The sequence below is a fragment of the Rutilus rutilus genome (assembly GCF_951802725.1).
Source record: "Rutilus rutilus genome assembly, chromosome: 7".
Lineage (NCBI taxonomy): Eukaryota > Metazoa > Chordata > Actinopteri > Cypriniformes > Leuciscidae > Rutilus > Rutilus rutilus.
This window is the reverse complement of record NC_140221.1, coordinates 25,772,361-25,796,048: the sequence shown is the minus strand read 5'-3', so window position 1 is coordinate 25,796,048 and position 23,688 is coordinate 25,772,361. Positions and strand designations below refer to the sequence as shown.

Below are 23,688 nucleotides of genomic sequence, written 5' to 3'. Positions count from 1 at the left end.
GACCTTCTCGGTTTATTTGTTGCATTATGGCTGTGTTCTCTCACCCTGCTGAGCATTATAAGCATTGGCGTTACGGGTCATGCTAGTAGGAAGCCACCCGGCCAGACTGGCACGCTGAGTTTTAGTGCCCTTGTGTTTCACATCATCTCCATTCCAGATAATGTCTTCCTCCCACTGCAGCTGGGTCACCATTAAAAACAACTCATCCTGCATCGGAGACACCTCATCCCCCTGCTAACACACACAGATGAAAGTACAGATACAAATAATTGAGATGTCTGTAACTAGAGATGCACCGATTGATCGGCTGGTGACCGGAATTGGCCGATTTTCACGTGATCGGCCATGACCGGCGACCGGCCGGTCAGTCTGACATATGCCGATTTTATGCCGGTCAAATACACTCGGGCGCCGCATGATTAATCTTTTGAGCGGTACGGTCTCATATATGAGATTGTTATTTCTGTGCCCCTGAGTACGGTGCCACATTTAGAATGTTCAGTGACGTCGCATAACTGCCAGATTCAAACTGTGCTTTCTCGCGTTGGCTGGCGCTGAGCCAGAGTCGGACGCGTTCAGCGCTGTCATATATCACAACTAAGCAGTGTTTTCAACCTCATAATGTTTATTTTAGGTTTCAGATATTTAAATACACATAAGCACGAGTAAAACAATACATTTGGAGTTTGTAAAATACACACTGATGTCTGTGGAAGCAGCAATAACAATCTATTCAAATATAATTTGCCGACGTGTGTTATTCATATCAGACAAACATAGTGGAAGTAACTATAAAGTTTACTCTATTCTTCTCAGTTCACCGGCCACTTTCTTGCATTTATTTCGGGAGAAACTGATGAATTCACGTGCTGTAAATCCGACTGACAGGACAACATTGCGGCACCCATCTCATGTTATAGATCAAGATTATTTATAAAGGTTTTTAAACGACCAAACACACTCACTTACACGTATTTGAGCATCGGAATATCAGATAGGCTAGTTGATGACATGGTAAGCAAGTTTGTGAATATTTTGAATAAAAAAGGAAAAGCGAAATAAAAGCGACACATCTGTCATACAGTATTATTGTGGCTGCGGTGTATCGAGTGACGCGTTGCCATGGAAACATTAAAGGGAACGTTCGCCTTGAAAAAATTCAAGTCAGTTAGAATATTTTAAACTTATGCGTGAAAGGGTTAAAGAAAAGATAGAAAATAAATATTTGTGTGTGCTGTAAAATGGTTAGAAAAAAATTAATTCGGAATCGGCTAAAATCGGTATCGGCAGGTCAAACTCAATGAAAAATCGGAAATCGGAATCGGCCTAGAAAATTGTAATCGGTGCATCTCTATCTGTAACTATTACTAATGACTGTTCCTACTGCACGTGTCATTTAATTGTGAATGAAAAACAACCCCTGATTTACCCAATGTTTCTATTCCCCTTTTTTGCAACACGGAAATAAGGTATATGTGCAAGACTTCTTTATCCGCTTTATTTAAATAACTTTAAAAAAGTGCAGTAAACGGTAAAACAATTTGTAACAAACCACTGTATTTATGATAAAAAATTTAAAATAATAGGATTACAAATACCAGTTTGCAACATCAACCATAATGGACTGCTTATCAGTTTTTTTTTACGTGTATGACACTGGAAGCCATGCACATTCAAGTTACAAATGGCTGCAACCAGTGTTATTTTTATATTTACTTCTTTATATACTATTACAGTATTTATTAATATTTTGAATTAGTTATTTTAGTTTAAATTTTTTTAATTTTGTGTGTTTTTTCCTATTTATTTATTTTTATTTCTATTTAGCTTTCATTTATTATTAGTTTAATTTATTTTTGAATTATCTGCAAAAGCAACATTTCTCATTTTTATTTAGGTTAAAAATCACTGACCTCAGCTTGTGCTTCTTGGGGTGGTTCCTGCTCACTGACTGGTTCAGAAGCTGGTGGATTAGCAGTTTTTTCCGCTGCATCAGTACTGTCTTGCTGTTGGTCATCTCTGAGTTTAAATCCATAATGAAAGCCGCTACCATCCTCCGGGACGCCAAGCATGTCATACCAGAGCTGTGCTGGACCATAACGCCACTCTGCCACCTTTGGCCTCACCTCAGACACCTTATCACCTTCACCAGACACTTGCAGGAACTTGGACTCCACCGGAGCCATCATGGTGATCTACAAAGAGACAGACACAAAGACAAAGAGTTTCTTCTTCTTGATCCCATCATAATATGGGTCCTTTTTCTGAAGCGGTCAAAGTGGACATGAAATGTTGTCTGTCTGGTTACCTCATCATCAGACAAACACTGCTCCGGTGGTGGAGGTGGTGCATACTCATAGTCCCATCCTGATTTTTTCTTAGCTCCTGGCTCAGGTGGTTGCGATTCGTTGTCACCTGTAGCAGTGTCTGACTGTGGCTCTCTCTGCTTTCGTTTCCGTTTCCTCCGGGCACTTCGCCATACAGATGGCATGTTCTTACCAGGACCAAACAACCGCAAGAAACGCAACACCTGGTAGATCAAAAATGAACACACTATGAAACTGCAAACTACTATTGGAGTGCAAATGAGTTAGCAATCTGATGAAGTGTATAATCTAAATCTTGGATTATTTCTAAGACATATTCCCCCAGTTTCACAGACAAGGCTTAAGCCTAGTCCCAGACTAAAATGTACGTTTGAGCTGTTTTAAATGAAATAAACTTGTTTTGTTTTGTTCTGTTTGCTTAAACAAAACCATTGTTTTGTTTCAGGATGCACATCAGTAATGTTATTTTCTAAGGTATGTTTATAAAAGCTACTTAAATGTCCCAATTGAACTAAGGCCTAATCTTGGCTTAATCTAAGCCCTGTCTATAAAATCAGGTCATTGTGTGCTACAGTCACCTTTCCAGGTCTGAACTCAGGGAAGAGCTCTGTGACTCCAGGCAGGGCTTTAGCAGCATCTTTCTGCATAATGCCTGCAAGAGGGAGGGTGAGACATCCTGCCTGTCCTCCTGTCCCTGAACCCTGAGAAGGTCGATCGCTCTCACTCTCACTGTCTGATGAACTGCTGAAATCAACTTTATCACCCACAGAAGATGGAGCGATAATGGAAGGTAGGATGATACCATCAGCCTCATCAGTCACTACAAAGAATAAAGAGTGAAAAAGGCAAAAACCAAAAAGAGGTGATACAAAAATAAGAACATCCACACAATATTGACTGATTCATATATCAATCACGCTGTCTCATTTACCACTGCTGTTCTGAGTGGGTGTGTCTTCTTTCTTGGTAGGGATTGACAGACTAGGGGGAGGGGGAGGAGGCATGAGTTTGGCATCAACATCCTCACAATCAGCATCGTAGTCATCCTCTTCATCTGCACACCAAAATACACACGTCAGTAATACATTTGTGCATATACGTCAGTGTTTTCTGCACCAGTTGTGCCTCTGTGTACCCATTTTCCGTGATGGCTGCAGGTTGCCCATGGCTTGTCTGTATTTGCGGGTTTCATCTTCTGCAACTTCACTGATATCAGAGTAATCAACTGCATCGTCTGTGCTCCTTACCCATCCTAGATCAACATACACAAATATTGCACAAAGTTAGGTTATTTTATCACATTTCTCCTCTAAATGTACAACTGCACATATCCGGCTGCTTGGAGTGACATTTTTTTCTAATAATTAGACAGAAACAGACCCTCTGCATCAGTGTTGCTCTGATCTTGCTCTTGCTCAGCGGTTTCCTCCTCGCTGGCTGTGATCTCTGTAATGAGCGAACCCAAACCCAGAGAGCCCAGACCAGCCAGGTGCTTCTTTGACTCCTGATAAAGAGAAAGAGACAATTGACAGGCATATATTACAATATGAAGGTCATCATTCCTTTTTAGCCTCACTCCACTAACGGCATTCACACTGACAATGACTTGCAACAACAAAAAGACCTTAAAGTTGCTACGTAACGGAAGTAGCAACAGATCTTTTCTTCCATATTGTGACGTGCATCTGAGTGATATGGATTATTGAAGAGAAAAAATGAGAGAACTTGGTTCTATTCATTTGTTGTTGATTAGATGGAGGCAGATCTGAATGTGAGATTGTATGAAAGGAGTGGGGACTAAAAGTATTGAAGAAGTCTGGCATACATCACCAGAGAGAAGTCTGGCATTTCACCGGAAGACTGAATTGTCATTTTTTTATTATAAATTACACAAAAAAAAACTAAAACATGTGAAATATATGCATGTATAAAATAAGATCAATAACAAGCATTTAGAAAATAGAAAGGTGGAAAAAATGGGATGGTGAATTTCCAACTCATGCCGACATCAAGAGACACTCAAGAGCAGGGATTTAGTTTCTTACTGTATCCAGCACACTGTCATCTTCCAGCTGTCCATTCTCATTGATGTTGCCAAACAGAAACCCTGTCAAGTGGAAGGGCCGGTCCTGGTCCTCATCGCTGTCTGAGTCTGACATTCTACACATACAAAAACAAGATATCCTAGCATTCATCAGCCCACCAAATCTAATGCATCCATGAAGCACCTTCATGGATATTATTACTAGCAAAGTCAGGTAAGTTTAGCCAAAGTAACATTTACCAGTTACTTTTATTATCTCCCTTTTGTGGGACTCGAACTTGCAACTTTTCGGATTTAACGTTAAGTTCTTTAACCACACCACCCTCTGACTATAACACTACTACTTAAATAAAACACATACATTTACACCGCTAAACAGTTTATAGCAGAATTAATGGAGTATAATTGACAATACAAGAGAATGGAGATAGGATAGGAGTTCTAAAGGAGATGTTGACACGTTTAATTTTTCACACGCCTCCCTCCATGTTCCACCTCGGTATTATTTTACTTTTATCCTGCTTTTTAGACACTGTTATGGCTTCAGCATATTAATCTTTGCGAACATGTACCTTCTCCTCTGTTGCTGTTATCCGGCTCGAAGGCCTCTGGATCCTCGGGCTCGAGTAAAAATCTGACCGAAGGAGGAGCTCCCTGTCCCCGGTCGATTAGCTGTTAGCAGCCAGCCAGAGGGAACGCGTAAAAGTAAAAGCATACGCGCAAAAAAAAAAAAAAAAAAAAAAAAAGTTCAAGATTATTATATGCAAGCTTAGTTTATTTAATATGTAGATATAAATCCCTCAAACATCTTTGGCAATGAATGAGCTGCTGCATGCGCGGTTAGTAGCAGCAGCTCTGAGTGCTTCTGTTTGTTGTGTTCGCAGCTGATCCAGTTTATCTGACTCCCCCTGCAGGCCTAAAGATGCAGCTCCGCACCGGAGAGTAGAGCACACGGCATTGTTCTCTGTTCAGTATAATTTGATAAGAAGAGGAGAATGTGCTTAATTAACTGAATTAAAATTGAACAAAGCAAAAGAAAAACTCCTGGAGACCCAGTCCGTTTCATGGAATTATAGAATATCAGTTGCTTTGATGTTTATTTCCATATATTTTATGGAAATAGCATAGGCCTACCATACCTGAATGTTGGCTGTATAATGTTCATTCATTCATTAAATATCTTAATGTTCTTGAGCAAAAATAAACACATTCATATTTCCTAAATTGCAATTAAAATCTGTCATAATTTACTTACCTTCTTGTCGTTCCACACCTGTGACCTTGTTTCCTCTGTCAGAAAAAAAAGGTCAGGTCAGGTCACCTTCATTTATAGCGCTTTTAACAATTTAGATTGTTTCAAAGCAGCTTTACAGTGATAATAGAAAATTACAGTAACAGAGATTGTTTTGGCTTTACAGCAGCTCTAGAATAAAGTTATTGTCCAGCTAAAGATTAATTCACTTTCGTTGCAAAGATCATTAGTTATTAACTTAGGGGCCGCTAACTGTAATGGATGGCACGCCACCATTCTGAAAACACTTAACGCGCTCCGGCCTGCTCATCCGCACAAAACAGTGCCTGGTGGCTCGAGAATGCAAACCCTGAAATAGATTCCAAGGTGCAAGCCTTGAATTAAAAAAAAAAAAAGGTTATCTCTGCGCAAACCTCAAAAATGCAAACTCGCGGAAATGCAGACAGCGTGCACATGCACATGTGTTTAGTCTACAGGTATGCGCATTTGAATATATATGTGCGCATGCGTGTAGTCCTTCTTTACAAACCAACCCTCAACAAACTACTTGTCTGGCCTTGAAAATGTATAATAAAGAATTATTTATTATCGCTTCCGCATAGCCACGTGTACCGCAATTATCACGACAAAGTTTTATCTGTACAGAGGTAAAGGGAAGGGGAGAAGGCCTTCACAGGGGAGAGACTAGTTGACACTTCACAACTGCGTTGTCGTCGTGTCCAGGCACAGGTCCTTCATCAGATCTGGATATGGCCTGGATCCGGCGGACTGCAGTAAACCTCGGGATAAACAAAGAGACTAATAGCGTAGACGCCATCCTTCTTATGATGTAGCAAGTACATCAGGATTTATGGGAAGTGTTCCCGGTTCCGGCTGACCTATGCAGCCTAACATTGAATTATGGAAGTCTACAGAGCCGGACAGTAACGGAGTACATTTACTTGAGTACAGTACTTAAGTACAATTTTGAGGGATCTGTACTTTACTCGAGTATCATTTTTGGGGAGTACTCATGACTTTACTCAAGTACATTTGAGAGGCAAATATTGTACTCTTTACTCCACTACATTTCTATCCATAACCGTGAGTACCCGTTACTTCTTCTAAAAAAAAAAAAAAAAAAAAGGAAAGGAAAAAAGAAAAATCTCGGAAACCCTCAATTTGTTGTTTCCCTCTCAAACGTGATTGGATTGTGCAGGCGCCACTGATTGGGACAGCCTATCAGCAATCACCTTCAGCTTTCCACCAAAGTCAACTCAATGGTCAGATTTAGATAAGAGACGAAACCATGGAAGAAACAATGGATGAAGACGCAGCAGGTCCATCCCGGGAATGTGCCAACCCGTGGCCCCACCTCGCCAGACTATTTCAATTTTCTGAACAAGTTAATGATAGTTTTCGCTTCAAGTGTTTGCTGTGTTTACCAATGTAAGCACTGTGGCAGTAGTAATGCAATATTTAGAAAATGTACTCTTGTACTCTTGATACTCAAGTACTTTTAAAAACAAGTACTTCAGTACTTTTACTTAAGTAGACATCTGACTGTAGTACTTTTACTTGTACTTGAGTAAAATTTACCAAGGGGTATCTGTACTTTTACTCAAGTAATGAAGCTGTGTACTCTGTCCGCCTCTGGAAGTCTATAATGTGTTATATGTTTGCTAGGTCAAAGAGATGGTGTTTTAGTCTAGATTTGAACTGACAGAGTGTGTCTGCTTCCTGGACAATGGTAGGAAGACTGTTCCAAAGTTTTGGTGCTAAATAGGAAAAGGATCTACCACCAGCAGTCGATTTTGATATTCTAGGTATTATCAACTGGCCGGAATTTTGAGATCGCAATAGATGTGAAGGACTATAATGCGTTAAGAGCTCGCTCAAGTACTGCGGAGCTAAACCATCTAGTGCTTTGTAAGTAATGAGCAATATTTTAAAATGTATACAATGTTTAATGGGGAGCCAATGCAGTGTTGACAGAGCGGGGCTAATATGGTCATACTTCCTGGTTCTGGTAAGAACTCTAGCTGCTGCGTTTTGGACCAGCTAGTTTGTTTATTAAGCGTGCAGCGCAACCACCCATAATAGCGTTACAATAATCTAGCCTTGATGTCATGAACGCATTAACTAATTGTTCCGCATTTGTCATTGAGAGCATATGACGTAATTTAGATATATTTTTAAGATGGAAAAATGCGGTTTTACAGATACTAGACACGTGACTTTCAAATGAAAGATTGGTATCAAAGAGCACACCCAGGTTCCTAACCAACGACGAAGACTTGACAGAGCAGCCATCAAGCGTTAGACAGTGTTCTAGGTTATTACGTGAGGATGTTTTTTTGTCCAATAATTAGAATCTGTTTTTTCTTAATTAAGTAGAAGGAAATTACTAGTCATCCAGTTTTTTATATCAGCTATGCATTCCGTTAATTTTGTGAATTGGTAAGTTTCGTCAGGGTGTGAAGAAATATAGAGCTGAGTATCATCAGCATAACAGTGAAAACTAATGCCATGCTTTCTAATGATATCTCCTAAGGGTAGCATGTACAGTGTGAATGTACACCTAGCACTGAACCTTGTGGTACGCCATACTGAATTTTGATCAATAAGACATCTCTTCATTTACTGCTACCAAAGAAAAAAAGAAAGAAAAATATATATATTTTGAATATTGCTGTAAATAAAGACAAAATGTGAAAATGTCTTATTTTATGTTTTAAATCACAAAGGTTTGCATAAGGGTAAGTAAATTATAAAATAATTTTTATTTTTGAGTCAATTATCCCTTTAGTGACTATAAAGTTGCATGTTTTGCAATTGTCCCAACACTGATTGTGACATTTGTACAGTAAAAGCAATAAACCAAACTAACTACTAACTAACCACTTAACTAACACACATTAGTCTGATATTTAAAATGTTGAATGTTTAATTTACTTGATATAATTTATATGTACTCAGAATAACAAAGTACATTTACATGTTTTACTTGTAACGGAGTAATATTTGACCAGTAGTATCTGTACTTTCTCTCAAGTAAGGAAGTTGTGTACTTTGACCACCTCTATATGTACTATATCATAAATTATTGGTTTATAACACTGGTCTACAGCCAAAATGCTTTTGAAATAAATGTAGTCAAACTTTACTAATTCTTCTGGGTCACTGAGAACATAAATTATGCTTAAAATTGTTGATTGGCTCTAGTTTTCAAGATATGCTATTGGGTCAGTATATATGACATTTACAAGGTCTTAAAGCTGTTTTTCTGCATAATGGCAATGTTCATCTCATAGATTTGTTTTCACCGAACTGCAGATCAGTGAGCAACGAGCACAGCGAGCGATTTCACCAGCACACCATCATTGCTTCTAGACTATTGCTGGACAGTGACAAGAGATGCTCCATTTAATTAATGCAAGAGACAAGCCAAGAAGCACAGAAAATGCATTGAATAGGACTAAAATATGTACATAATCGTTTTTTGCCCTTTGTTTCATAATACATTTTATTTATAAATCCCTTTTGCTGATTTTTAAAGTGTTACACAAACAGGGCAGATGAAAGGCACAATATTTGCTTTTCTTTTAATGACATTATCCACATATTAGGATTTATTAATTATTCTTATATTACACATGTACTACTACTAACCAACCAAACTTTTTCCATAAAGGATAGTGGAATAATTATCAATTATCAAATAAATATCAAAATATAACTAAAAATAACCTCTACTAACATTCATTAAAAAAAAAAAAAAGCAAATATCCCTTAATTAATTTCACATCATTTTCCTGAGAAGTTACATTTTTTGATGTTTTGTTTCAGTATTGTCTTGTTGGAATAAATTGTGGGTTAAGATAGCAAACACTGAAATGTTACATCATCCATGTATGAGAAATTAACCGTGTGCCAACCAACCCCGGTCTCTCCTACTTTTTTGTAAAGGACAACCTGTCCCAACATAAATTAAGCATTCAGGCCTAAACATTAGATCATTACTCTAAGAACAATGCCTCAACACAAATTACACATCCACAGCTGACGGTTTTGTTCATCTGTAAAAGCATTGTGAAGAACGTCAGAGAGATGCAGCTGTTCTTTCTTTCTCCCACTTGTTCTCTCTGCGTTTATACAGAGCGTCATGAACAAATCTGAGGTCAAAGAACCATTCTGTTTTACTTTAAAACTGGTTTATTTTCTCATGCAAGTGGAGGTATATTCTTAAACAATAATGACAGTTTCAAGAAATAAAAACAGCTTTAATACAAAAAAAGAAAAAAAAGAAATTAGTGTGGTATTGATGTCCTAAAAACAAAATCGTTGACAAAGCAGCCTTTGGCTAAAAAAGAAACAGCTGATGTTTATTATACAAAAGGTAGACATTCAATATATAAAATGTAAATGTTGACCCAAATAGAAGCCTAAACCTGAATGTTTGGAGTGTTTGTGTACATTAACCACAGTCTGGATGTTCCTTGTATAACAGAGATGTAAGACAAAGAGTATTTCTCCTCCAATATTTCTTATTAGGGCACTTCATTGGAGTGTCAACATTCATGATAAAATACAAAATAATACAAATATTAGTGGCACTTCAGATTCAATAACAGGGTTGTAAATTTGAGGATTCAGGCACAACAAGCCAAATACAAAGATCTTCATTTCTACCCCAAGGGTGTTATAAAACAGCACTATATCCCTTCATTTACAGCTCTAGTAGGAGGCAGGTGAGCTACAGCAGCTCTCAGTACATTTTCAGCAGCCCTTTCCAGCAATAAATGTCAACTGGCACCCAAAGTAGCACCCTAAATGAAATGAGCAGAGGAAGGAGTTTGTGAGATGTACGGGCTGAGCCGCTAAAGGCACGATGGGATTACACAGCACTTCCTGAGCTGTCAATCGACCCTACAAAGGTCACAGATCATTAACAGGCAACAATACAGGAAAAATGGCATGTTGTGGTAAACATAGGCCATCAAACCTATAGTCCTTTGGGTCTCACATTAACATAGCACGCAAATTAGGGGGATTGCAAGCCCTCATAATTGTGTTAGCCTACTCATGCGGTAAGGGAAAGACAGCACCTTCATAAGACCTTCGGTCACATTAGACTGAATTTACACTTTGGTGCATGAAATATCCTCTGAGTGATTAAAATATGCTGGGGTTTTAAGGCATTATAGGAAGGCAGAAGTTGCCAATGCCTGTAGTCCTTTAGACAAATCCACTCCGTCTGCCTGATTTTAGATTACAAAACCGTATTTATGTCTTAGGTGATATGCATGTAAAGTTGAAACACAAACACACAAGCGCACACAGTCTCAATCTTTCTCATTATCAGCCTGTGCACCTATTGCTAACTGTAGTGTAGAGATACGAACAAAAAATGGTAGCAACACACGATCACATGACTAACTTACATTCCACCCTTCATAAAATCTTTCACACACACATCCTCATGTAGTTATAACAGCACACATTTCTTGGTGTGCTTCTTGGCGTTGGGGTAGAGAACGGCCCTGACTGCTTCGTTGAAGACCTCTCTCACTCCCTCCTGCAGAAGGGCTGAGCACTCCAGATATCGCACCGCACCTATGCTTCGGGCCAAAGCGCTGCCCTGCTGCGGAGTGGTGGGACTCATGCCCTGCTCCTTCAGCTTCTCCAGGGTCTCCTTGTCCCCCCGCAGGTCTCTCTTAGTGCCCACCAACAGCACGGGCACGCCGGGACAATGGTGGCACACCTCCGGGTGCCATTTATGCCTGACGTTGGCATGAGAGGAAGGACTTGCCACAGAGAAACAGATGATGAACACGTGTGTTTGTGGGTAAGAGAGGGTTCGCAGGCGGTCATACTCCTCCTGACCGGCCGTGTCCCACAGGTTAAGACTGACGGCGCGGCCATCCACACAGGTCTGAGTGCTGTAGTTGTCGAACACCGTAGGAATGTACTCGTCTGGGAAGGCATTGGTGGTATAGGAGATCAACAGGCAGGTCTTTCCCACTGCACCATCACCAACGACAACACACTTTATGGTCTGCATCTTGTTGCCTGGCACAGGGGTCCCTGTAAGAGAGAGAGATTTCATACCTCACTATACATGTACAAGACTTGGCAGATAACAGCTCAGATGGTAAAACAGCAGATAATGTTAAGATAACTACACAGCAGGGAATACTAAATAGCAGTTTGTCTGTATAAGTTGACTTCATATTAGTTAATTTTCCAGGTTACACCTCTGTCAGCAACAAAGACCCAAAACAAAGTAAAAAATCTGCTCAGCTAGTACGTTAGCAGCTGATCTGTTAAATAAAACCGGCCATTATGGGATTCAGTAAGGCAGCATCACATACTCGTTGTTAAAAGTATATTTTTTAAAGTAAAACTCACTGTGTTTGGGTGGTCTGGAGAGCTGGATGAGTGTTTGCTTTGAGCTGCTCAAGTTTCCATCATCGCAGCGGCAAAGGCGCTTTGCTAACCGACTAGCGGATGAGCTTCACATTAATCAGTTATTAAACATTAGCAAACAATTCCTGAAGGTGTGTAACTACGCGTAACAACCGCTTAAAACCTGAAACACATCGAAAGTCTCGAAATACGTTCATATGAACACCATTTATTGTAATTAAGGCAAATTGTTCTGTGTGTATCGCAGTCCTTTTCTCTCACTGGCTCATTCTTCAACTAAACGGAGACGACATAGAGGAACACGCCCATGTCGCAAAGCCTATGGGAAATGTAGTTTCAGAGTAAAAACTACAAAATTTTGTATTTACATTTATGTAGTCATAAATGCTTATGATTAATAATTAAAATGTGAATACAATTAATATTAACACAAGTGTTGTTTATGGTATTACTTTACTAAATTGGACTAACTTGTATAGGCCTAATGGTTTCAACACGTTCTACCTTCTGGTGTCTTTTTATGACATTATCCACTTGTAAGTCACATATGTAGGCTAATTAAATCAAATCTCAACATGAATGCAGTCCTTTTCTTTCACTAGCTCATTAACTTACGGCATATGTTGCAAAGGCTAATGGGAAATGCATTGTAGTTTCAGAGTAATAACTACACAACACATATGTGTAGGTTTTGTCTTTCATTTTGATAAATGCTTTGAATCAACTAAACTTAAATGTACCGTATAAACGTATTACATCAAGAGCAATGTATATTTTGCCAGTTCACCACTAGCTAAATCTCAATTTGTTACAATTTATTTAAGGTTTCCTTGTTACAGTGTAATTATACATTTAAATACTAAAATTAATCAGCTACATAGCCTAGGGTTAGGGTTAGGATTAGGGTTTGGTTTAGGGTTAGTTGCGTGTAATTATACATAATTTACAGTTATTAGTATAACAAGCAGTCTAGGCTACATGTAGCATGTGTTATCACATGTAACATCTAACGTGTTACAAGGACACTAAAACACTTTATAATAAAAATAGTTAATTTATAATAATTAATAATAATTAATCATGCAAAAATAAAAAAATAAAAATTAGCATGTAGCATGATGAGGTGATTAAAAGGTCGCCTATTTACCTGTTCCCTCACCTATAGGCGAGAGTGTTTCTTGTGTTTCAGAATGTGGACTTCACCCCTCCCCATCCTTTCCTCCTTTTCATCTCCCATCATGGCTATCAATAGCTATATAGTCATACATTTATATTTATAGAACAGTAGGCCTCTTTTATTGTCCCATAAGCCGCAAAATATTTTAAATATTTGTTTTCATTAAAGCTGAGCAATTACCATGATATCATGTTTTATAAATTCAGCGTGCCTTGCCTGAAACTTCTAAGGAAGCTGATCGTCTGAAGAATACTGTTTAAGATCACTTCTCTTAAATTAACCGGAGATTATGTCCCGTTTCGTAAAAATGTACACAGGGTGTCTAAAATGACTATGAGTAAAAATGACTAAAGCATCATCAATGTTTAATTTACCTGTACAACTCGTTTGCACTGCAAGGTGCGTCTTCCATTATAATCAACTTTCCACGAGCTCGCGAGCAAAATGTAGTTATGATGTGCGCCTGATAGGGGCGACAAATCACCGACTCTTATCACTCTAACTCCACTTTTGACCAAAGAAGACTGATAAAACAAACTTCCCGTAGTAGAATAATGGCGACTTGGGCCAGGTTAGGCGCTAGTTGGCGGAACGCAGTGAGAGGTTTGTGGCCTCTCAGAAGTGTATGGTATAGTCGTGCTGTTGGAGCGGGTCTACTAGGCTCTGTTGTAGCTGGCGGATTTATTCACCATAACAATGAACCCAGACGGACACTTTGGCCACACATCGTGTACGCGGAGGAGGTCACGAAGGTAAACAAACTTCTCTAATCAGAGACAACTTTTAAAACAACCTCTTAACTTTTTAAAACGTCGTGTTGTCCGAGAAGTTAAAAACATAACAGACTCACTGTCATGCCGTCTTTTTGTTCATAGAGTCACTAAAATTATACTGTCATCTTTTTCATGTTTAAGTTACTTAGCCTATTAAAATGGGACCAATCGATAATTAGCCTACTACTATTATTATTATTTTATTGCAGTATGGTAAATTGAACATGGAGAGTCATTAAAAGCCTAATATGTCTTATTTATGTACACATTTTTTGAATAGTTTGGATAGTTACACTGTTGCCATCACGGTCTGTCTGTATGCTGTCACAGCAAACTGTAGCTTACAGTCATGGTCAAAATTATTGGCACCCTTGGTCAATATGAACATAGTAGCCTGTAAAAATAGCCTTTTGATCTTTAATAAAAATAAAAAAACCTCACAAAAACCTCACCTTTCATTGAAGTAAAATAATTGAAAATGTGAGGAAAATCTCTTTATGAAATAAATGTTTTTCTCCAATAGACTTTGGCCACAATTAATGGCACCCTTTTATTCAATACTTTTTGCAACCTCATTTTGGCAATATAATAGCTCTGAGTTTTCTCCTATATTGCCTGATAAGTTTGGAGAACACCTGAACAAGAGACCATTCCGTCATACAGAATCTCTCCAGATCCTTCAGATTCCCAGATCCATGTTGGTGCTTCTCTTCAGTTCACCCCACTCATTTTCTATAAGGTTCAGGTCAGGGGACTGGAATGGCCATGGCAGAAGCTTCATTTTGTGCTCAGTGACCCAGTTTTGTGTTGATTTTAATGTTTGTTTTGGATCATTGTCCTGATTGGAGATACAAACAATGCCCATTATAAGATTTCTAGCAGAGGTGGTCAGGTTTAGATTTTTTATGTGTTGGTATTTGATAGAATCCATGATGCCATGTATCTGAACCACCAGCAGAAAAATAGGCCCAAAATCTCACAGATCCTTTGTATGTTTAACCGTGGGCATGGGGTACTTTTTATCCCTGTATGCACCAAAACCCATCTGGTGGGTTTGTTGCCAAAAAGCTCTATTTTAGTTTCATCTGACCACAGAAACTGGTCCCATTTGAAGTTCCAGTAGTGTCTGACAATTGAATATGCTGGAGTTTGTTCTTGGATGAGAGAGGAGGGGTTTTTCTTGAAACCCTCCCAAACAATATGTGGTGATGTAGGTGCTTTTTTTATTTTTTACTTTTTTAGGCACTCTGCCTAAAAAAATAATTAAACTAATTTCTGCAGTTGAATAAATGAATGAGGCATTTATATAGGCTAGTGCTTTACTATGTACTACTGTACACCCAAATCGCTTTATACAGTCATATCAGGGGTCTCTCCTCGACCACCACCAGTGTGCAGCATCCACTTGGACGATGCGACGGCAGCCACAAAAGAGCGGCGTCAGTGCGCTCACCACACACCAGCTAAAGTGGAGAGAAGAGAGAGTGATAGAGCCAATTGAAAGTATGGGGATTATTATTAGGAGGCCATGATTGATAAAGGCCAATAGATGGAATTTGGCCAGGACACCCCATTACACCCCTAATCTTTCACGAGAGACCCACATAAACCACATGGTGAGTACCCCCTGCTGGCCTCACTAACACTTCTTCGGGCAGGAACCTGGTTTTCTCAGGAGGTCTCTCATCCAGGTACTGACCAGGCTCAACCCTGCTTAGCTTCAGTGGGCAACCAGTCTTGGGCTACAGGGTGATATGGCTGTGGATTCTCTAGCTGTGATCCTTGGAGAGTCTTTGGCCACTCAAACTTTCCTCATCGCCGTGCATTAAGACAGTATATAGACACACGTCCTTTTCCAGGCAGATTTGTAAAATTTTAGTTGATTGGAACTGTATTGCCCTGATGGTGGAAATGGGGATTTTCAGTGTTTTAGCTATTTTCTTATAGCCACTTTCTATTTTGTGAAGCTCAATAATCTTTTGCTGTACATCAGAACTATATTCTTTGGTTGTTCTCATTGTAATGGATGATTAAGGGAATTTGAACTTTGCGTTTTCGTCATATTTATACTCATATGAAACAAGAAGTCATGGCTAGACAATTTCATGTTCCTAGTCACCCTGGTGTGCTAAAATAAATGCAAATATGAATAGGAATATACTTCAAAGATATTTTCCTCATAAGGATTTCATGGGGGTGCCAATAATTGTGGCCAACGTGTTTTGGAGAAAAACATTTATTTCATACCATGATGATTCATGTTATCATTTCATCATGATTCAGTTTAAACCGTTTTAAGGTAATCTTACAATCACAGTGTTTACATTGGTTAAAGAGAAATAATAAATCTTGAGTTCACATTTAAAGATCATCAAATCATATTTGCTGCAATAATTGTTACCACTGTGCAAATTTGTCCCCCCCTGCTGTTATTTTAGTATTATTTGTATACTAATAATATAGTATTTATTAATATTTTAAATTATTTTATTTATTTTTTACATTTTCATATGGTTTTCATTTTATATTATGTTTCAGTATTATTTGCATGTATGTCTTTTCTATTAGTTTCCTATTTCCATTTAACTTTAATTTATTTTTATTTCAGTTTGTTTTAGTAATTTTAGTACTTTAATTTAGTAAATTAGCTGACAAGGCAACTTTGTTTCCATTTTATAAGGTTAAGATTTTCATCTTATTTTTATATTTCATTTCAGCTTTATTTCTATAAACAAAACTATTTTAATAGTATTAGTTTTAATTAACAATCACAACACTGCTCCCCTGTTGTCCCTTAAATAGTCATAGAATTGCCTCTTGCTCTTTGTGTAAAATGATACTGAACTTTCCAGTTAGACATTATTTAAACACTATTCAAGTTATTCAAGTAAAGATAAGGGGTCATAATTCTAATGTCTCAAAATATTCTAGAGGCCAGGTTAAGCTCTTGACACAATGCAATTGCACAGTTCATGAATGCAACTTGTACTCTTTCTTTTCATTTTGGTATGTCTGTAAAGAAAGAGGAGATCAGAGTACCACAAGTGTCAATGAGACGACTGCGGTTTAACCAGTTTGCCTCCATGATCTATGAAGAGGAGCCATACATGACACCCAGAGACTTCCTCCATTCAGTCTTGATGGAGAAAGTGGATTGTAAGTGACACACCATCATATGAAATGTGCAAACACTCAAAAAATGTGCAACAAAAAGAGACATGCACTAGGGAGGCACTATTATGTATAAATTAGAATGTGATATTGTGCATTCCTATTCTATTGGACTAAATAGAATATAGCTTTTATGTTTACTTTAGGATGACAGTTTTTACCTTTATGAAAAGTGCATACTTTAATATTTCTCTGTTTAAATGTATCTCTTTATGTGGACTACTATCAAAATACACCAAGACCCCAAATTGCTGACACATGCAGCCTTCCCCTCTCTTTCACTTACACTCTCATTTATATTAACATGTTTCTGGTTTGAGTGTACATCCGAGTGAAAACGCTGTTTATCTGGAAGTAATCACCTCTGCGTGTTAGGCCTTGTATTCATAAAGTAAGCATAATGTACTCCAGGATCTCTCCAAACACCACTACAGACGACAAAGCTATTTTTTTTCTGTTAATTTTCACTATGCTGCAAAATATTGTTACAACAACTTTTGATCTTCCTCTTACAGGCAAACTTAAGAAAAAGATCCTGACCAAAGCAGTAAGTTCATATTGTTAGTTCGCATGAATGTTGCTCCGAAGACAAATAGACTAGCTCTAAACGAATACCATTAATATATGATCATATGTGATGTGTGATTGTGCTGAAAGTCTTACAGATACAATTAAAGCTTTGCCTTATTATGTGCCTGATTGGTCAACTCACAGGATGTGGACGATATGATAAGCGTGGCTTCCAGGGCTGAGGCAGGAAATCTCCTGTTAAGAGGAATCGGAGACAAAGGTATGTGTTGAGCGAACACATGCCTCATTGAGGAAATGTCACAATTAAAATGTAATGTTGAATATGCTGTTTCTGTTTACATAATTGAGTGTTTTAATTAACAAAATGAACATTGAACATCCTTGTCTGAACAATTATTTTCAGGGCTGATCTCTTACACAGAGTACTTGTTTCTCCTCACTATTCTTACAAGTAAGTATTCCTGGCCTTTTTTTTTTTTTTTTTTCATAATTTCATAAAGAGTTTTCTATCAGCTACATCATTTTCCCGTCCTTGGAACCAGTTATTTTTGTGACGTTCTTGAAGTCTGATTCTTTGACCCTGTATCAAAATTCATCTGCACCATCCTGCACTGCTGATGAATTCACAGCATCATAGCAAAATTAATTTTAGCTGAGTTTGCAGTATTATTTGAATGCAATAAGAAAGAGAGACTGGCCTTTGTGAAATAATACATGCACAATAATTAGACAATGCATCATTGTCCTTGCTGGTTGCATGCCACATCAAACATACAGTATGACAATATAGTCCAACTTGGGAATCATCATTTCCTTATGATTCTCATTCCTAGTCTCAAAAGTCACAGAAGATGGGTAGAAAGACAATTTAATCACTGTTTGATCACTTTCTGGTTTGGAACCAAAATTTAATGGATCTCATTCACTAACTTGTGCGTGAAATCAGCATATGAATGTTTTCATGAACAAATCATGATTCATCAATAACTTTCATTCTAGAATTTATTCCAAATTCATGAACAAATGTAGGAACAGCTGAAACCACTCGTTTATAGCTCCAAACTATACTGGAATATACTGTATTTACCATAACATCACAATTATATCATAGTTGTATTTGTGATATTTACTGACAATGGGGCAGCTTATACCCGTTAGTCTTTCCCTCCTTGTAGCCAGTATCCATTGCTTTACTCTGTTTAACTGCATTGTGATTCCAGAACCTCAAACAGGATTTCATATTGCTTTCAAAATGCTTGACATTGATGGCAATGAGCATGTGGACAAGAAGGAATTTCAGAAGGTATGACATGTCTTGTCACACGTTTTCTCATACTCAAATTGATAAGTGCAAATGTGAGAAAAAAACACAACTAAAAAACAACAACCTTTCTTTCTTGTAAATTTATATGAATTTAACTAAGAAAGTTTTCCTGACTGGATTTATTCATTATGGAATGTAAGTAGTGTGGTCATTAGGGTCTGTCTGCTTTGTGTTTCTGTTAATGCTGACATGAGATGAGACCAATGTGCACCAGGTATGTGAGAATGGTTGATGCATGATTGGTGCATGATTGGAGCATCAGAATTTTTTTTATTTGATTTAAATGTTTGGTCTATTCACAAACATGGATCAGTGTGCCATGTGGTGCAGAAGATTCACATAAGCTCAAAAAGCTATTTGAATAGACTCATATCTACATCCCACTGCCCCTTAACACACAAACACATGCATAAACACTAGAGAATATGTAAGTAAATCAGTTATTTGAATGTGCATGATTTCTTTTACTAACTTTACTCTCTTTTTGAAGCTGAAGAAAGTTATTCGACCGAGGAAAGAGCTGCTAAGGCAGAGTGAGACAGAGGTGGGTACATGTTTAAGTTCAGCAACTTTGCATGTTATATGGGAGATTTAGAATTTGTTATTCTTATATTCTGTATAGAAACACTTCTTAGTTGTGTTCAATGTCAAAGTTCAGTTGTTGAATATCTTTATAAACACATTTGTTACATTTAGATGTTCAGGCAAACAGCATTGTCTGTTTCTCTACAGATTTCAAACAGTGATTATGAGGTCAACACTACACTACAGGTTTTCTTCTTTGGGAAAAATGGCAAGAAAAAACTCCACTACAAAGATTTTTGCAGGTAAAGCAGCATTACCCAAAATGCACACTACCTTACTTTAGCATGTTTAAGTGACTGTGTGATTATTAATAATTATAATTGTGTGGTATGGTATCTGTAGTATTAGGCTATTTGACCTTAAATTTGCGGTATAATATAAATCTGTAAACTTCTCACTAGTGATGATCAGTTATAATCAAAAGTTATTTGTTGCCTTTACTATGATGTTTCCACTCACTTATTTCATTAATGTATTGCTACAAAAATAACATAATTGATTCTGAATAATGTTAAGTGTAGACATGAGATTAGCAGAATACAGCAACATCAAGATCAATAGGTCTATAAGATTGTTTTTATGTTTTGAAAGAAGTCTCTTATATTCACCAAAGCTGCATTTATTTGATAAAAAAAAAAAAAACCAGTAATATTTGAAATATGATATTTTTCCTATATTTTAAAATATAATTTACACCTGTGATGGAAGGGCTGAATTACTCCAGTCTTCAGTGTCACGTTCCTTCAGAAATCAGTCTAAAATGCTGATTTGGTGATCAGTAAGCATTTACTGATGCTTAATTATTATCAACGTTAAACATATAGGCCAGATTTACTAACAGCATGTGCCAGCGCAAACCCTCTTTTGGCGTTAAAAAGCTACTGTCAGGATTTACTAAAGATATGCAGTGAAACATTTGTGGACACATTTTGCAGCTGACCTTATTGCATATGCATTTGTAGGGTTTTCCCTTTCAGATGCAAATTTATGGGAGGAGAGTATTTACGCAACATGATTTGCTAAAGTATGTGCTAGTCAATACCCCAAAAAAGCATGACTTAAACCAGACGCTAATTTGCGCTGCTCTCTAGATTGCGTTGGTCATTATGGAAATGATCCAGCTGCGTCTGTGTTCTTTAATTTGCACGTTGTAGATCACTCCCATCGGCGCTTTTATGGGATTGTGCTCTCACGCTAATTTGACCTGTTTGGTAAATCTGGCCCATAATATTTTTGAGGAAACTATTTAAATATAAAAAAAAAAATCAGGATTATTTATTTAATAGAAAGTTCAAAAGAGCATCATTTATTTAAAATAGAAATCAATTTAATGCATCCTTGATGAATAAAGGTATTAATTTACTTAAGAAAAAAATCTTCTGAACAGTAGAGTAAATTTAATACAAACATTGTTCAAAGTAAGCCGGGTAACTCATCTCCTGTCTACCATCTATCCTGTGTTTTAACTTTTGTTTAGCCTTGAGAGATGTTTCAAGGATTTTGTTTTGGTTTTGTGTAGTTTTATGGAAGATCTGCAGGCGGAGGTTCAAGAAGTTGAGTTCCTGCGGTTTTCTAAAGGGATGAAGACCATGAGGCGGGAGGACTTTGCTGAATGGCTGCTTCACTACACCAATGAAGAGGACAATGAGGCATACTGGGACAACATGAGGAAGAGGATCCCCACTGGACAGGTAACATGTTTTAAACTCTAATGCTAATAGTCCTGAATATTATTAAAATACAGCCTTAGCCAAAATAATTGGCAGTGACATTAATTTGGTGTTTCGTAAAGTTTGCTGCTTTAGTTGCTGTGGTGTTGATTCACTTTGTTTGTACATTATTGTGCATAATAGTCAGATGCATTTTAAATTATTGCAAAAAGCTTCATTGGCCAAAAAGAAAGAACTTTATCACAACCTAAACCCTGGCACAAAATGACCAGCTAACGAAGGTGCGCCTTAGAGTCAAAAAAGTTGAACTACTGATTTAGAGACCTCTGGAACCTGTTTACCTGAATGCCAACTGCCATTTATAATAAAACCATCAACTGGCTGAAATATCTTGTGAAAAACATGGTCATTACATTATACATTTCATTTAAATTGTAATATCAATTTAAAAGAAAACGTTATAACATAAGGAGTGTTATTTGATATAAAATAAAGATCTTGTGCATTTGTAGCATCCTGTAACATTATAATTCCATTAGTTTATTTTAAAACGTCTTGTGAAAGTGTCTGTTTTTTGTCTTTGCCAGAGCATCACCTTTGATGAATTTAAAGCATTCTGTCTCTTTACCAATAATCTGGAAGACTTCGCCTTCTCAGTAAAAATGATTAATGATGCCAACAAGCCAATAGGAATGGGTAAGACTGATCTGGATGACAATAGTTTTAACTTCTAATAAGACATAACTGATTGTCATTAATACATTTCTTGACATTTTCCAAGTTGTGTTGATTGAGTCATTAAAATGCATAGCAATCTCCCTCACTATGTTGCTCTATAGCTCAGTTTAAGCGAGCGGTGAAGATAGCGACGGGCCACGACCTTTCAGAGAACGTTTTGGACACCGTTTTTAAGATCTTTGACCTGGACGGGGACAACTGTCTGAGTGATAAAGAGTTCCTCGCTGTGATGAAAGACAGAGTACTTCGTGGACTCAGGGTGAGAAACCATTTAGCCCTTTAATTGATAATTAATTATTCATTTGCAGAATTGTATTTATTTCATTTACAATGTTGTGCTAAAATGAATCATTTAATAAAAATCAATTATTGGTAAGTTAAAAGAATTATTGGTAGTAAATTCTAATGTCGATGCTGATAATAATACTCATGATGGACATTAATCTGAAGAGCAGTTATAGCCCAATCTTGTGACAGTAGTTGTTAATCTATGTGAATGTGTGTAAGTGGCTCAAAGCAGCAACCGGTAGACTTACTGTAGATTGCACCTGTGTGTTGCATAGGTTCAGCCCCAGCTGGGTATTTCTGGTTATTGGAAATGTGTAAAAAGAGAGACACTGCAAGGAGCTCAAGAGGCACTCCGTGAAACCGGCAGTCCTGTCTGACACAAGAAGAGGTCTGGCTCTGAGTATGTGGTTAGCCGTATGTGCTAATACTTGCAATTCCATATACTTCTGGGGAGGAAAATGGTACATAATTATTTCCTTACAAGCACCAGGGCTTGTTAGTTGTACTGTCAGTTAAACCATAATCGTGTCCTTTTAAAAAGTTTACATGGGTCCAGAGAATAATGCTTTTAAAGTGATATTACCTTTGATCCAAAACATATCAAATACTTACAATTAAGATTATAAACAATCTTTTATATAAAAATTGGTTTCATGATTGGTTTGTTGTCTGTTTTTGTTTTATTGAAAATCTGTGATGTGTTCTTCGGCCTTGAATTTGTGAAATGGCCTGTGTACACTCCATCAAGATTACACTGTCTTTTTGTGATTTTTCTTATGTGAATTGGTAACTATTTAATAGTTAACATGTTTAATTATTTTTAGCTTTTGGTATTGGGATGTGGTATTGTTTACATATAACCTCTATGTAAATCTTTTCTGTTATATAAGATTGTAATCTAATCTAATAATCTAATACAGAGTTTGAATTATGCAATTATTACCCCAAAACTCTAATCTAGAACACTTTTGTACTGGAATTAGTTGCTTTTGGGGCTGTTTTGTGACTGAACATAATGCTATTCCATCTTAAGTAAGCACATTGTAAAACTTTTTTAACAGAGTTTTGTCCTTTTTGAGTTTCATTTGTGAAATTGAAATTAGACTATAAATACAGTTCTCTTCTTTTAAATGTATACGTTAAAGACTCCATGTAAGAGCCCATGTGGTATCTGTGATGACAATCTGTTTAACTCTGTTTAATCTGTGTTTTTTTCCAGTTATTGTTGGTTGTTGTACCATATTGCTATTTTTATTTCTAAAATGTTCAATCTTAAAAAAAAAAAAATGCTACAATTTTCCATTAATAATCATGTGGTAACTATCAATTACTTGAAATGTCATAGTGATTAAATGCTCTGAAAAGTACATATATAATTTGCATAATTATGTTTACGTTTT

At 37.2% G+C, this 23,688-nt stretch overlaps 3 protein-coding genes across 9 annotated transcripts in view; 1 reads left to right on the top strand and 2 right to left on the bottom strand.

The window, feature by feature from the left end:
• Nucleotides 1–5,267, bottom strand: part of taf1 (TAF1 RNA polymerase II, TATA box binding protein (TBP)-associated factor) — a 29,896-nt gene extending 24,629 nt beyond the window's left edge. For 4 of the 7 annotated variants that reach the window (XM_084415007.1, XM_084415011.1, XM_084415009.1 and 1 more), the window contains exons 1-9: nucleotides 4,944–5,267; nucleotides 4,373–4,487; nucleotides 3,708–3,831; nucleotides 3,463–3,579; nucleotides 3,259–3,381; nucleotides 2,906–3,147; nucleotides 2,309–2,530; nucleotides 1,914–2,195; nucleotides 45–234 (exon numbers count right to left, since the gene is read on the bottom strand). In XM_084415007.1, coding sequence (XP_084271133.1) covers nucleotides 45–234; nucleotides 1,914–2,195; nucleotides 2,309–2,530; nucleotides 2,906–3,147; nucleotides 3,259–3,381; nucleotides 3,463–3,579; nucleotides 3,708–3,831; nucleotides 4,373–4,486 — 1,414 coding nt within the window. In that variant the 5' untranslated portion in view covers nucleotide 4,487; nucleotides 4,944–5,267. The remainder of the gene's footprint in view (nucleotides 1–44; nucleotides 235–1,913; nucleotides 2,196–2,308; nucleotides 2,531–2,905; nucleotides 3,148–3,258; nucleotides 3,382–3,462; nucleotides 3,580–3,707; nucleotides 3,832–4,372; nucleotides 4,488–4,943) is intronic. The other 3 variants (XM_084415008.1, XM_084415010.1, XM_084415013.1) reach the window with 1 other exon arrangement.
• A 4,536-nt stretch (nucleotides 5,268–9,803) lies between these two features.
• rhogc (ras homolog gene family, member Gc) lies at nucleotides 9,804–12,324 on the bottom strand. The gene is made up of 2 exons (XM_084414322.1): nucleotides 12,014–12,324; nucleotides 9,804–11,689 (listed from the first exon to the last, which is right to left on the bottom strand). Exon 2 carries the CDS (start codon nucleotides 11,664–11,666, stop codon nucleotides 11,091–11,093), a length of 576 nt encoding a protein of 191 aa, XP_084270448.1. The 5' UTR covers nucleotides 11,667–11,689; nucleotides 12,014–12,324; the 3' UTR covers nucleotides 9,804–11,090.
• A 1,385-nt stretch (nucleotides 12,325–13,709) lies between these two features.
• Nucleotides 13,710–23,669, top strand: micu2 (mitochondrial calcium uptake 2). Its single transcript, XM_084414070.1, has 12 exons — nucleotides 13,710–13,960; nucleotides 17,002–17,137; nucleotides 17,668–17,699; nucleotides 17,867–17,942; nucleotides 18,087–18,134; nucleotides 18,904–18,986; nucleotides 19,498–19,551; nucleotides 19,740–19,834; nucleotides 21,112–21,283; nucleotides 21,850–21,958; nucleotides 22,102–22,259; nucleotides 22,564–23,669. Exons 1-12 carry the CDS (start codon nucleotides 13,763–13,765, stop codon nucleotides 22,663–22,665), a joined length of 1,263 nt encoding a protein of 420 aa, XP_084270196.1. The 5' UTR covers nucleotides 13,710–13,762; the 3' UTR covers nucleotides 22,666–23,669.
• The last annotated feature ends 19 nt before the right edge of the window (nucleotides 23,670–23,688 follow it).

Excerpts from the sequence above, each read along its gene's own strand:
- micu2 (XM_084414070.1), top strand. The coding sequence starts at position 13,763 with ATGGCGACTTGGGCCAGGTTAGGCGCTAGTTGGCGGAACGCAGTGAGA. Across the intron at positions 17,700-17,866 it reads AAAAGATCCTGACCAAAGCA|GATGTGGACGATATGATAAG; the intron begins GTAAGTTCATAT and ends GTCAACTCACAG. Across the intron at positions 18,987-19,497 it reads ACAAGAAGGAATTTCAGAAG|CTGAAGAAAGTTATTCGACC; the intron begins GTATGACATGTC and ends CTCTTTTTGAAG.
- rhogc (XM_084414322.1), bottom strand. The coding sequence starts at position 11,666 with ATGCAGACCATAAAGTGTGTTGTCGTTGGTGATGGTGCAGTGGGAAAG.